At 35.4% G+C, this 15,660-nt stretch overlaps 1 protein-coding gene across 5 annotated transcripts in view; it reads right to left on the reverse strand.

Annotated features, from left to right (window-relative positions):
• Positions 1–15,660, reverse strand: part of STIM2 (stromal interaction molecule 2) — a 140,867-nt gene that overhangs the window by 10,392 nt on the left and 114,815 nt on the right. For 4 of the 5 annotated variants that reach the window (XM_077880409.1, XM_077880413.1, XM_077880402.1 and 1 more), the window contains exons 5-11: positions 12,436–12,551; positions 9,424–9,601; positions 8,335–8,512; positions 3,798–3,965; positions 3,507–3,530; positions 2,977–3,077; positions 2,495–2,733 (exon numbers count right to left, since the gene is read on the reverse strand). In XM_077880409.1, coding sequence (XP_077736535.1) covers positions 2,495–2,733; positions 2,977–3,077; positions 3,507–3,530; positions 3,798–3,965; positions 8,335–8,512; positions 9,424–9,601; positions 12,436–12,551 — 1,004 coding nt within the window. The remainder of the gene's footprint in view (positions 1–2,494; positions 2,734–2,976; positions 3,078–3,506; positions 3,531–3,797; positions 3,966–8,334; positions 8,513–9,423; positions 9,602–12,435; positions 12,552–15,660) is intronic. The other variant, XM_077880403.1, reaches the window with a different exon arrangement.

Genomic DNA, 15,660 nt, shown 5'->3' on the forward strand with positions numbered 1-15,660 from the left:
CAACTTCAGAAGAGTAGAAGAGGGATGCCATGTGGTTTAGCTATATGTATAACAGTTTATGTCAGAAAAAGGGATGAATAGAGCAAAATGTTAAAATTTGTTTATCTTTGTAATAGGTGAACATTTTATTTTCAGTGCTTTTAAGTACACCTGAAGGAATTTATAATAAGGAATTTTATTTTATTTTAAAGATTTTATTTATCCACGAGAGCCCAGAGAGAGGCACTGACATAGGCAGAGGGAGAAACAGGCTTCTTGTACGAAGCCTGATGCGGGACTCGATCCCAGGACCCTGGGATTACAACTTGAACCAAAGGCAGACAGTCAAGCATTGAGCCACCCAGGCGTCCCTGTAATAAGGAATTTTAAATAAATTTCTACCACATTCCCACTATGAATATTTAGCACATACTATAAAAGCAATAGGAAAAAACTATCATCTCTTCTACCACAAAGAGCTAACCTTTGATAATATTTTGTCTGTCCTTTTTCTTTACACATCATTAAATACAGACAATATTACTCTGTATATAGTTTTACAATCTTTTACTTTCCTCTTACCATACCAAGGGCATGTTTCCTTGTCACTATTCCACACTTACACAATTCACACATACCCATGGTACAAATTTAAAACTTCTCAGAGGCAAGATTAATAAAGAGGCCTTTATCCTACCCTAGACTCTAGTCCAACTGCCAAGAGTTTCTTATTTATCAGGTCTAGAAATCATGCTTTCATACTAAGCAGAGTGGAGTATCACTGTTACGCCACTGGGTGGAGGCAGAGCTCTCAAATTGTAATCTTTGGCAGCAGTTATTTTTCAGATAACAAATTTCATCACTGAATTTCTAAATCATCATACTAAATTTAAAATCAACTCCTATACTGCTTTCACATTTCAAATTCCTCTGTATATCACAATCACTGAAAACTTAAGATAATTATTGACACATAGACATTTTGCCCTATCAAGAACTTAAAAAAAAAAAAAAAAAGGCAGCAACAGGAAAAAAAACTAGTTAACTTTAGGGAATACATTATTATGCATACTTCTGATACAGAATAATTATGAATTCTAAGGAGGAACCGTGACTATAAAAAGTTACAGTTTTCAAACAAACCCATACACTTATGAATCAGTGTTGCATCTGGCAAGCTTAAGGGCATATAATTCAAATAAACACAAGCTGACAACATTCGAACAGCAGACCTGGCCCAGATCTACATATAACTTTGCATCTGTAACTATTTTGCATCATAGGACAAGTAAGATGAGTAAAGTCACACATTCCAGGATTCACTGCATTTATAATCTCCTTTCTTCCCTACTGTTTTAAAAGTTTAGTGTGCCTACCCAACTGACGTGCATCATCTGTCTGTCCTTAAACCAGAAAATTAAGGCCACAGAAATGAACACAAGGGCATAGTCATTTACTATTTATTTGCAAATTTAGGGCTTTACTTCATGAAACTGTTCTAATAATTAGAACCCTTTGTCAATCATAATGTCAGGAAAAAGGTAACAATTGGATTAAAAACATTCAAACTGGAAAATGTTTATATATCACGATTTGTCTTAAAACTAAAATCTCTAAGTTTTCAACCCATCAAAGATTAAACTCTGCTTTTCATTCTTTGGAATCTTGTTGTACCTACAGTTTCAAAAAGGTCACACAGATTGGGAAAGTGCATCAGTCAGGCAATAACAAAGATGAAAAGTTTTTCAAAGAATTTCTAATATAAGAATATACCATTTTAAATTCAAACTGTCTATAATTTTGCAAAAAGTCCAAATACTAATAAATTCTAAAAATAATTAAAATCTAAAACACTTAAATTTTACCTTCCTACCAAAATGTATTCCTTACAACGTAAAAACTCAAAGAATACAGCATAACAAGGCTATATATGAAATTTGTATACCTGTTAAAACTACCTTTGGGAGGAGCTCCACTTTCTAGCAATGAAAAAATGTTTTTGTAAACATAAGCACAGTTTCATGAGTTAAAATACAGCAAGATAATGGTCTTTCAATAAGAGGACAGAACTGGAAAAGCAAAACAAAACAAAACAAAACAAAACACCATGCCTATTGGGAATGGCAACTCAATTTCAAATAAAAGACTGACACAAAGTCACACAGTTGGTTAGTCAGTGGCACCAAGATCTTCTCCTAATTTTTACTTTCTACTATAGATTAAGCTGCCATTTGAAAGGATATTTACCCTCAAAGTTCAGCACTTTGTTCCTACAATATTTAGCAGGTAGGAAGCATGACTATATGTGTGTGTGTTTGTATGTATAGAGACACACACCTGATATATTATTCTCTCACATGGTAAAGACAAATTATTAACCACAAAAGGAAAAAAGACAAAAAGAAGAAAGAGCAAAATTTTTATCATAGATTTCAAAGTCAATGATTCATAAAAGGCAAGGTAGAAAGTTACCTTAAAAACTGTACCAACTCTGTTTTTTGGACTCCCAACTTACCAGGGAACTGTGACACTATTGGGGGCGTATCTTCATCTAAATCATCAACTCCTCCAGCAATTGGATAGGGTGGAATGGAGACTCTGGGCATCACCACCCAACTGTGATCAGAATATAGGGAAGAGGTCAAGCTGGGGAGTCCCGAGTTGTGGGCTATCTGAAAGCCACAGATCTTCTCAATCTGCTGCCAGCGAAAAAGTCGTTCTCGTAAACAAGTTGTCAGTTCAGAGAGTGCTTTCCTAAAAAAGCCAAGGTAGGAATTACTTGTTGCGTCAAAGAATCTTCAATATGGCACTAAAACAGGTAACTACGTGAACATACGGAGGCAATAAACTAATTGCAAGAAGGAATCACTCCTCTTTAAAATTAGTATAGATTATGGAATTACAAAAGCTTAACTGATAAAGTAATATATGAACTCTTTGTAAATTACACATTTCAACATAATACAGATAAACACATAGCTAAAATAACATTCTTACTTTGCTTCCAGAATTTTGTGATCTACCTCATCAAGGGAGGAGCTATGTGCAACATGCAGAGTCCCAAAGACTGTGCTTCTTTTCTTTTTAATTTTCTCTGCCTAGAAACCCAAGGAGAGAAAAAATAAGGGTAGGTTTGGAAAAAAAAATACACACATATTAATGAAGTTTGTTCTGAATATATTAATAATCAGAAAATCAGTAGAGAATTATATTAGCCAAAATAAAGCCCTAATTTCCAAAAAAAGAAAACAGATGAGGAAGAAAGCATGCTTTCCTAAGCCAATCAACAAAATTCAAAACTTTGTTCTGGAGAATTTTTCTCTTATTTTGATGGTTCAGAAAGACCTCAATCTTCCATTAACTAACAAAATAACATTAATCATATCCTACTGCAATGAAGTGTTAGTGAGTGAACTGAGGTTTTTTTTTTTTTTTTTTTTTTTTTTTTGCTGGAAATCAGATTAAAACTTAATCTCATTTCACACAATTTAATAAGAGTCAGACATTAATTTCTAGTAACTACTAACCTGAATCAGATATGAAGCAGCAACCTAGAGGAGAAAAGCTCTGTATAAAACATTTATGATAATGATAACAGGGATGATTTTTAAATGACACTAAGGTCATTCTGAAAGGTATATATACTTGTCTAAATAAACTAATTTTACTCTACGGCCTATGACTACGAGAGTCAATTTACGAAGTAAGTTCCAATTCACAAAAAGAAGCTACAATAATAAAATTTTTATTCAGATCTTTGTATCCCAATTGGTTAATCGCTTCAAAAATTTATTAAGTTTCGAAATATAATAGAGTACCTCATCCTTAGCAATAGCTAATTGCATTTCAGCATTTTGTCTTTTAATATTGTAGTACTGTACTTCTACTTCATGTGTTAACTGAAGCCATTTTTGAAGTGCATCTGGAACAGACCAGCTGCTTCTGAGTTCAAATTCTTTTTCAGCCTTTTTTAGAGCCATTCGAACCTGGAAGAGAGGGAGGAAGGGAAAGAGGAGGGGGAGAAAGGAACAGAAGGGATGAGAAAAGAAAGAGGAAGATAAGGTGGGGGGAAGTTGGGAGACGGAGAGAGAAAAAGAAATTTGTTTTTTTAAAAAATATTTAAATAAAGATGCATTTTAAGAAATTAAGATTTTTACCAAAATTAAGAGAAAAGCCAAGTTTAGTTATACTCTACATAAACATTTTTTTTTAAATCACAAAGTCTAAAAACAATGTATTTCTAACATTAAAACTAGAGCTGAAGTTTTTAAGTGCATCTTAACTCACTAAGCAAAGCTGTGAAGCCAAAGGGTAGAAAGGGCTTGCATGGATCTTAAGTTGCATTATTTAGTTTTTATATTTTATAACAGCTAGATTCTATGGACAGAAGAAAATTCCAAGCACATACAAACTGAAACTGGTTACATTCTTCTCATTATGTATTTTTTGTTTATGGAGTAGAATATAAAGAAGTATCCAAAATATGATGAATACCTGTCCTACTATTCTGTCCAATGTTCCCAGGAGACACCACTGTATGCCATTTTAACTATATGTTCACTTTTTAACATAATGATACCATATTTTGAAGGTTTTCATGACATCTTCTTTATGGTTAGTTATTTCTCACTTTATAAGCATATCTATCTGTTACAGTCCGTTTCACCCACTTCTACTCAATTCACTGCTTCTAACATACCAGAAAGTGGATAAATCAGCATTTGCAGACCAAGTGTAAATTTCAAGAAAATAGATTCTGAGTGAGACTCTACTTGATTTTTCCATGAGAAACTATGCATGGGCTTCAGTGTCAGGAGGTCAAAGTCTTCCTTCAAGCTGCCCTTTAGGGGAGCCAGACAATAAATAGTTAGAAAACTAAAATGCTCAGCGCATCCGTTGGTATTAAACTGTACGGGAAAAAAACTCTTAAAGAAAACTTAACACAGAAAGAAGAGACAATTCATTCTTGATATGATTCACTTAAAAACTAGCAAGAGCTCAAGCTAAAGATGTGTAAAGGTACATGATGGAACATAAGGAATTGTGAATACCACACTCAACACCTTCAGACAAAGTCACAATGAACTGTGGAGCATCCTGCCTCTGGAGCACTATACCTACAAATTATTTTCCTCAAAGCTATGTAAGGTAACTAATAACTCCACTCCTAAACTTAATGTGAAGAAATGTTTGACCTGAACAAACACAATTTACTTAAATAAACATTACTGTATGCCAGAATAAACTAGTAGGAGTACTATACACAAGTTTCTTCTGATAAACAGAACAGCTGTCAGTGCAGAAAGAAAATTATGTAGAGAAGTATTTTTTTAAACTCCAAAATTAGGGAATAAAAATCAGAATGGAACAATAAGTACAGACTTTACAAGTAAGGGTAAGATAGCACTTACTCCACTTACTGAAAACAAATCCTAAACAACATGTGCCCGACACATCTCACTGTGCAATGTGCTTGGGACAATACTGTGTTTAGTAAAATGGCTGGCTAAGCTGTGTGGCGTCCCAGCTAATCTTTCAGGAAGAGAGAATCTGCGGTCAGGTCCTGTGACATGGAGCTCCATATAACACTACAAAGTGTAAGTCAGCAGGCCCTCTTTCTCACAAGATTTTAAAGCTGAAATTGCTATACAGTTCTCATTGCCGAGGAAGTACACAGAGGACCTATTTCAAACTGAGGCCAAACAATGTTTCCCTTGACTGTCAAACAATGTTTCAAAATTTTGGAAATCCTGACCTTCCAATAATAGCAACTATTTTAGCTATTTTCCCTGCTACTATTCGATCTTTAATTTGAATTCCATTGTTATTTACAGGGGTATGGGTACAGAAAAAAAAAAAGTAATTAAATAAAACTTTTACAGATGATGAATTATTAAATTGTTTACAAATACAGTGATTACTTACACAATTATTGTATCTCAGGAATAAAACAGCAATATGTAAAAACACGATATCACAGAAAGAAACACCCTATATCTGAAAATATAGCTCTAGACCCAATTTCCTGATTATTACCCTTATGACCTTCAGCAAGTTCTGTATTCTCTGATCTGAGATTTCTTGTCACTACAACTATGACTTGTCCTGACTCTGGTCTTCTCGAAACTTTAAGAACAAAGTAATTTATGTGAAAAGTATTTAAACCACACAAAATATGAAGTGGTACTATTATTGACCCCAAAGTTTTTGCTTTGGGGAAAAATAGCACCACTATATGATATATGTGCTAGACACTCGTGACTTATAATTCTGAGAAGTTCATTACCTCCCAGACAAGATCCAGTAATACCTAAAACTATATGGGACTGAGATTATATGATATTATCCATAAACATCTCAGTGAAATCTACTTCTATAAACAAAACTTTTAATAGCAGTATGGGAAAACGTGGACTTTGGAATAAGACACATGAAATTTTGCCTTTGCCATGTAAGAGCTGTGTGACTTCAGGCAACTTATTTAACCTCTCCACACAAGGCATCTGCAAAGGGGGATAACATCTATTTATCGTGAGGATTAAACTTTATGAGCAAACCACCTGTAATGTGCATGGCATAGATTTCTGGCACATAGTATGTAATCGTAAAACTGTGTTCCCCACTACTATGATCATGTAGGATGGAGTTCCTTTAAATACTCTCCCTTAAACCACCCCCTTACTGACTCAGGATCTCATCAACATTATTACATCTGTACTGGGACATATCATGGTGAGCCTAAGGTCTACTGAGGTATGCAATGCCTCTCTGTCAAAAACTTCAAATCCGAATACTCGTGATGTGTGTGTCCACTTTTGTAGGGTGTCTTCTCCCTCACTATGAGGCAGTCACCAATAAAATATTACTATCTATGCACCACTGCTTCTTGCTCATTTACTCTTTCTTACCTGTAAGGTACAGAAAAATAGCTAACAAGCTTTTTAGTTTAGTGCTGGGAACAAGCCAAGAGATAAAAGTCTTGGTGGGAAAAGGCAGTGAGTTCCCACAGACATAAAAGGTGTAATATCTAATTCTTGGACGCAGTATAATTTTGGCAAAGCCTTTTTCTTTCTTTTCTATTTTTTTTCTTTTTGTTAACTCCTTGGTTCTGTATTACATTCTGTACAGATAAGGTTTGTCAGGTAAATAGGACCTGACCATAAAATACGTATGGGAGTTAACCTAAGAGAACAAACTCCTTACAGGGAAAAGACCCAATGAAAAGATGCCTGGGGAATGAGGGAAACAATAGCTAGCCGTTAATAAAAGAGATGGCTGTGTTCAGGCAGACATCCTACCAAAAATGATAATCCTGAAAGAAACAATAATGCACACTGAACATTTTCTCATGAGTTGAAACTGAAACTCATTCGTCACATAATTCATATTCCTTATTTAGCATCTGGCTGAGAAGGCAACAGTGCACAAAGCAGAGTGGGAGGCAGAGCTCCGAGGCTCTTGGCCTTGCTCTTCAATTGGGGCACTCTCTGAGTTTGGGCAAGCCTTCTCACCCGCAGTTTATAACCAAAGAAAGGGTCAAAGTCAGAAGAAGGAGATGAGACTACAGAAACAGAGGTTGGAGTGACGTGTTTTGAAGATGAAGGAAGGGGCCATGAGCCAAGAAATGCAGGCAGCCTCTGGAAGCTGGAAAAAGCAAGGAAACAGATCCTCCCTAGAGCCTCCAGAGGAATGTAGCCCTGTGAACCTATTTTAAACTCTGTCTTAAGAACTGTAAGATAATAAATGTGTGTTGTTTTAAGCCACTAAATTAGGAGGAAGTTTTTATAGGAAGAATACAAGACCAAACAATCTACCTATAATTAAACTCTGCTGGACCCCTCCCCCCCTGCCCTTGCCTGAAGGCTGACATTCCATCTTGAGCAAAAGTATGATAACAGGAGATCCTGGAAAAGTACCTGTAGACGACTTTAGAGTTTTTAGCAGATTATGTTCTAAAGCCATTTAATGGGATTCAAATGGATGTATAATAGAGATTCTCTACCTTTGCAGAGAAGTTTTAACATTAGATATACTTTAATAGGTTATGGTTGGAAACTGAAACATACCACAGATGTTAAATAAACACCTTAAGTTCACTGGAGATAATTAACATGGCCTGGGATAAGATTTCATGAGTTGGTGAACACAACAGTAACCTTATTTTTAAATTACTACTTTGTCATTTTACTATATGGGCTTTGAGCTATGCTAACAACAGGAACAAATAATTCTTTTATTAACTAAGGAAGAATACACAATGCCACTAAATGTAGAAGCCTAAACAAAAACAAACAAAAACTCCTTAGAGTGGCGCTACAAATGCCCTAACAAATACTTTTTTTAGAACATAAATACCTGTTCCAATTCCTGCTCTGCGTATTGACGTCTACTCAGTTCACATTCGGCTCCTTCCCTTAGCTCTCTGAGCCGACAGGCCTCTTCCTTTGCATAATTGATTTCATCCATCATTTTGCGCTCTAGATTTTGCTTTTCTACAGCAACATTCCTGTTTTCTTCCTGTGCCTTTTCAAGCCTTACAGAATAATAAAAAAAAAAAAAAAGAAATGAAAATTCTTCACCAAAATTTCCAGTTTTATTTTTTTTAATGAAGAATAAATACATATCAAGCAGTAGAATACATGTTTCAATCCAAAATCACAGTATTTTCTTAATCTTACATTTGAATACCAAAAATAGCAGGTGGCCCACTATACAGCTATATGGGTAATCTTGAGCTCAAAACACAGTGACAGCAGGGAATCACTCTTCAGCAGAGACTTTTTTTTTTTTTTAATTTATTTTTTATTGGTGTTCAAATTACTAACATACAGAATAACACCCAGTGCCCGTCACCCATTCACTCCCACCCCCCGCCCTCCTCCCCTTCCACCACCCCTAGTTCGTTTCCCAGAGTTAGCAGTCTTTACGTTCTGTCTCCCTTTCTGATATTCCCCACACATTTCTTCTCCCTTCCCTTATATTCCCTTTCACTATTATTTATATTCCCCAAATGAATGAGAACATATAATGTTTGTCCTTCTCCGACTGACTTACTTCACTCAGCATAATACCCTCCAGTTCCATCCACGTTGAAGCAAATGGTGGGTATTTGTCATTTCTAATAGCTGAGTAATATTCCATTGTATACTTCAGCAGAGACTTTTAAGAAATTCATTGTTATCTACATCATGCTAAAAATAAAATTCAACTACATATATCATTCCACCTATAGTAATTTTCACTAATCTGTCCATTTATTCCCTAGTGCATACCCTTAATATAAATCTGCAACAAGAATATAACTTTTCTAAAAAAAAAAAAAAGTGTACATACATTAGTGATGTGTGTGACCAACTAAATACCAGTGTATAAGCCCATGCCCATATTTCATTTTCACGAATTATGTTTGCTGCATAAATAAGACTTGTAGCTTTTTAAACTTACCTCTCTTGTAAGTCCATTAGACTTTGCTCTGCAGTTTGTAGACTCTCTAAGTCTTTCATCATTTTTGCAACATGTTCTTTTGATGTCTTATTCTGTGTGTACGCAAACCAGCACCCTCCAACACCAATTACTATAGAAACTGTGAGAATAAAATCCTTCATCCAGTTATGAGGTGGGCCTATGAGGAAAGTTATAGATAATTAATCTTTGAGTATAACAAAATCTTGATACACAGAGGCATTTTTTTAAAGTAGTAGGTATCTGAAAACAAATGTGAAAATGTCCCTTCCATAAACAAGCTCTAGCCTTTTAAAAATCCTTTCTTCAAATAATCAAAGTGCTTATTTATTACAACACCCTGATACCCTAGACCTACCAGAGGGCACAGATAAACGCACAAGGATGTACCACTGCCGCTGGTACAGGAAATAGTGAGAGAAGTCCTGGGGAGCCGTGAAAAAGCAACGGCACCTCCAATCATGTCCTCTGTGGGATGAAAGGAGGCATAAAAAGTACCAACACTATCATCCCAACTGCTTTCCTTCAGCCAAGTTAGGGAACTGTCATGCTTTGATATATACAATGGAAGCCTAATCATTCACCAAAAGAGCATCTTCCCCAAGCAAGTAGTCATGTAACTAAGATTAGTCAACGATTTTCAACTGAGGGCAATATCCCCCTTACCGTGGGCATTTGACTATTTTTGCTTGTCACAGTTGGGAGGGTAGAAAGTGGATGGGAGAGTTGTTACTGGTGTATAGTGGGTAGAGGCCAGGGATGTTGTTAAATAGCCAATGATGCATAAGACAATCACTATCCAGCCCTGCTTCTGCCAGTAATCAAGGATTATCCAGGAATTATCTAGCCTAAAATGTAAAGTGCCAAGGTTGAGAAAGCAGGAGTTAAATGATCATAACAAGTAGTGTTTTAGGGGGTTATTTGCCAGAGATAGCCAGGTTACTAGAAGAAAAGAACAGATCACCTTCTCTACCCCTAGGTATGTCAGTAATTTCCAGCACTGTTTCTAAAGTAAGGAGTAAGGAGCCAGGCAGGGCCTAGTGTCTTCAGTGATACCAAACACAGAAATCACTAGTCAAATAATTTTAGTTTATCCTTGACTCTTAATAATACACACTAATCTTCAGAGGGCTCTCTGGAAGGATACACAAAGATAACTAACACAGTATAATGTATTAGTTGTTCCAAAGAGACATAGTTTACAGTGGGAAACTACCTAACTGCCCAGGCCTCCAGCAGGAAGACATGCGGCACGTGTGATGAAATAAGGAGCTCTCCAGACATGACAAGATCCTGCCTTACTCGGGTTCCTATATGTTTACACAGTGTGATAAACAACATGCTCTAGGCCGGAGACCCTCGGGGCTGCATATTTCCAGAGCACACACCTACAGTGAAACAGATGTACTGCAGAAGGCTAAAGGCTCAAAAGGGTTTATTTTTATTTCTGCTTCAGACTGAGGAATTTAGCTCAAGTTCTAGTTCAAACGAGCCCTGTTCAGGCCAAAATATAATCACCAGGCTAAACTCTATAATTACCACAAAGTGAAAAGGATTTCAGTGAAAACTCCTTTCAAATGTATCTCTGTTCATTTGACAATGTTTGTTATAAATCTAATGCCCGTGTTCCCACTGCAGGGCTTATTCATTCAAATAATAATTCTAAAACAAACACATTAAAAAGGTAATGCATCATTAACTTCTTTACTAGTTTGTCTATTAAAATATTTGTTTCTAACAGTCTTTGAGACTAGTTTGGTTTCTTTTCAAATGATAATATAATACTGTTTTGGCTTAGAGGGTGGTTTGTTCCTGAATTAATAAAATATAAATATCCCTGACCAAGTTGCATAGAGAGGCAAGTTATCAAGCTAAATTCCTATTTTCACCAATCATTCCCAAGAAAAAATCAGAATCTCATGGAAGACAACCCCCAAGAGGGATTCAGTAGGAAACTCAGGGTGTCATCTGTGTGGAATGGCTGGCATTTCAGGAGGGTTGTGCTTCCTAGGGTTTGTAATTTCCAACAGTGCATTTCCACCACCTCTCACCAACAAGCAGAGTTCCAGCTGTTTCACCAGCTGTTCTCAGCCTGAGCCAAAAAAGAACCACCAGCACAGTCAGGGAATCCATCCAATAGCTCCAGGAACCCTTCTTCAGCAGGGCCACCCCCAAAACCCTATCACAGAAAGCTGCAAGTCTAACTCCAAAAATTGAGGTAAAATAAACATTAGTTTCCTAAGCTGTCATCTGTGGAAGCCATTTTTCTTGTATTAATTTTGTTATTCCTTTTTGGCTTCTGAAAAACAGAACATAATTCCTCTAAAATGTAATCTTAAAACACTTTCCTCCAAAGCTTTTTAGCATTTGAAATTAAATAAATATATTAAACTTTTCTGCAATAAGTGTTCTTGTCAAAAGTAAAGAAATACAAGCCTTATTTTTCTACAAATAGGACATAATTTCTCAAATGTTCTTCTTCAACACAATCAAATAACATTCTCCACCTTGTGCTTCTGTCAGGATAGTCTGTTACCATGTAAAATTTCAAGTGGATCTGTGCTTTTGATTTGGATCTAAAAAATCATTTTCCTGGTTATAAATGAAATCACTTCAGGATATATTACTCCATGCCATAGGAATGATTACATTGTACCATTTTTGAAAGGGATTCCTCATGAATATCTGGCTACAATAATATCAACATTAAAACTGTTACAAAGATCCAAAGTTTTAAATCTAGAAATTTGATTCTAAATTATCAACTGACATAGTTTTTACAATTTTTTACATCAGTAACCAGCTTGGAAATTTCACACTCCACATTTCAATGACCAAAAATCTCACCCTATACATTTTTTTAAGATACATTACATTGTCTTTATAGCTAATAAATAGTTTTTCTTAGTGTTCTTTCTTACTTTTTCCTTCTTTAAATAACAAATGTATGATCAGATTATTCTTTTACATCATACTCTGAGAGAGAATACTAACGTGTTAAAGGTCCAAACAAAACCACATCCAGTGCCTTCAGCTGAAGTTTTTGTCTGTGACTCCGATCACTGATTTTCAACTGGGAGCTCATAAATGAAGGTTCATGCACTGCTATCCTGTTCATTTAAAAAATACACACATATTAAATGAAAATATTTCTAGTATGTAAACTTAAATATTTTAACAATATATTTAATACTTTACATATTTGTGCTGACTGCTGTAAGAGCTCATCCCTGTGATTAAAGACTTTATTAACATGTATCAAAATCCTTCAGTGCAAGCTCAGTTGTGCAAACACTCCGTATCAATTATTGTTATGTTGATGTTTTTGTTTTCTAGGGTTACTTTATGCCATAATTTACTAGGACACAGAAATTTATCAAACACAAAAGTATTTTACAACCATTAGTTACCTATGGCATTTTATTATCATTTCACAACAAACAAGAAAATTGTAAGTGATTTACTTAATATCAGTAGCAGACTTTAAAATAAAATACAGTTCTCCATTTGGATCATATCACTTTTCTTTAAAAGTATCTAAAAAACCTATACCTTTTACACTTTAATACGTAAGCTATTTAAAAATTAATTAAACAAATTCCACTGAAGTCGTAAGGGTAAGAAGTCATCATGGTTGGAAGAGAAAACCAAGGCATTTATTTAATAGGAAGTACTGAACCATTTCACCAGCAATGAAGAAACCGTATGTAGGGGGCCAAAAGGCACAACTGAAATAAGGAAATAAAATCACTGTGTCTTGAACTTCAAATCCAAGTCGCCCAGTTATTAACTAAGATTTCTTAACAACCAAATATGATGCCAATAAAGATACTATAACACAAAGTCTAATAATACTAGTAAAATTGTTAATAACAATGACAATAAAAACAAGCATGTACTATATGCCGGGTACTGTGTCAAGGGCTTTATCAAAATTCAAGAAAACCTCTAATATATATAAAATGCCCATTTCACAAATGAGGAAACTAATATAGGAAGAGACCGAGTAACTTGCCCAAGGTTGCATAAATACAGGTAGGGCAGGGATTCAAATCCAAATATGTATGTTCCAATGACTGTACTCTGAACCACTACATTTTATTTTGGAAGGTATCAGAACCTCTAAGAATGGAGAAGTTAAAAAAAACTCCTGTAACTGCTATAGGCTTTTATAAAACTTTATAAAGACCATTCCCATCACAAAATGCCTTCCTTCATCTCGCAGGTACCTTTTGTGTATGCTCCAGTTACACCTTTAATGTGACACTTAACAAACTGCTTGAAGGCAATGCTATGTCTTGTCTCGGTATCCCCACACCTAGCATTACGCTTGGCAAAAGTAAATGCTTGATAAATGTTTGTATAATACATGGATGAATGCATGGATGGATGCATGAATGAATTAAGAGCAACAATATCAATAGACTAAATTTAAGAAAGACAATGAGATGTAGTAATAAAGGATACCAAATAACAGTTTTAAACAAAGTTCAGTATGAGCCCAGAGGTGGAAGTGATTCTACCTGAGTGGGTGAGGATGTCAGGGAAGTTCACACAGGTCTGAAAGGAATGAGGAGGCATGTGTCAGGCGAAGAGAGCCTTAGTTTAAGCTCTGGTAATAAGAATTTCAGAGTATAGAAAATCAGTAAAAGGCTTATGATAACCATGATAACTAACATAATATTAACATAATTTTGGCTACCTATTGCAGATGTGACAATATTTTAATGTCACAGAAAGGAAACATAATGAATTGTAGGCATGTGTACATCTGTAATGTGTAATACATTTTCTTATATATTCTTATAAATAGCTCTCATATCTACAGTTACCCCACAAAAAGTTCTGTAACTCACAGCATTACAGTTAATTGATAGTGCTCCTTTAAGTGGACTCTCTTAACTGCCATTACCATATAAAAGGGGCTTGATGAAAGGCATTCCAGTTTTCCTTTCTCCTCTACTCAAAAAGGTTCCAGTGGGTTTACCTGAAAGTTGAACTTCTGTATTTATAACCTGTCTTTCCTACTAACATGCTCACTGTTTTAAAAAAACAATCTTTATTGTGATGTTATTTTAACACTTCTAGAATTTGAGTTACTGCTGATAACCTTTACAACTAAAAGAAAAAAGTGGCTGTAACTTTTACTGCCAAAACACCAAGCAACCTATTTTATTTCATGTTGTTATATAAAGAGATTTCCCAAAAGACAACATAAAAATACTGAGTTCCTCATATTGAGGGTAACATATAACTCAAAAACTCCCAATCCCATTTTAATGCTCTACTATCCTGTTTTAACTTAGAAACTTATCATATTTAAAAGCAAAAACTGGGGGCGCCTGGATGGCTCAATTAAGCATCCAACTCTAGATTTTGGCTCAGGTCATGATCTCAGGGATGTGGGATCGAGCCCCACGTCCAGCTCTGTGCTGAATGTAGAGTCTGCTTAAGATTCTCTCTCTGCCCCTCTCCCCACACTCCCACTTTTGTTCTCCAAAAAAATTAATTAAAGCAAAAACTGTATCTTATTTTTGTCTTCTTTCCACCATCTAGTTACACCATGAACATTAAAGATACTCAATACACACTTGTTGAATTCACTTTTATTCCCATAATTTCATCATTATGGTCATGTGCACAGTAAAATCAGAAATACTGATGTTGATACTCAGAACATATTTACAGGAGATACGGAAATTTTCAACTCCACCCAAAATCCAAAGTCCAAAGCAACAACGGCCACTTATTTAAAGTATTTATAGTACGTAAAATTGATTAGAAGAAATACAATAGGCACATCTCATCACATATAATAGTTAGACAATAATAAGGGATTACTCTTCTTTGATACAAGAAATATTTGAGAGAAGAATGGGAAATAAGCAATCTTCTAAGGGCCAGGTTCTGGCAGAACCACTGCCAATTTTAACATTTAAATCTTTAAAAAATAATGGGGTGTCTGGGTGGCTCAGAGGTTGTGATCCAGGGGTCCTGGGGTGGAACCCTGTGCCCAGAGTGGAGCTGGAGTTGAGTTGGGACCCTGCTCAGTGAAGAGTCTGCTTCTCCTTCTCTGTCTGCCCCTGCCACTGCTCGCGTTCTCTCTCTCTCTCTCAAATACATAAAATCTTTAAAAACAAAAACCTTTAAAAATTATTAAGTTTACTAATGGAAATTTATTTTTTATTTTTAAAGATTTTATTTATTTATTCATGAGAG

Source organism: Canis aureus, chromosome 2 (genome assembly GCF_053574225.1).
Source record: "Canis aureus isolate CA01 chromosome 2, VMU_Caureus_v.1.0, whole genome shotgun sequence".
Classification (NCBI taxonomy): domain Eukaryota; kingdom Metazoa; phylum Chordata; class Mammalia; order Carnivora; family Canidae; genus Canis; species Canis aureus.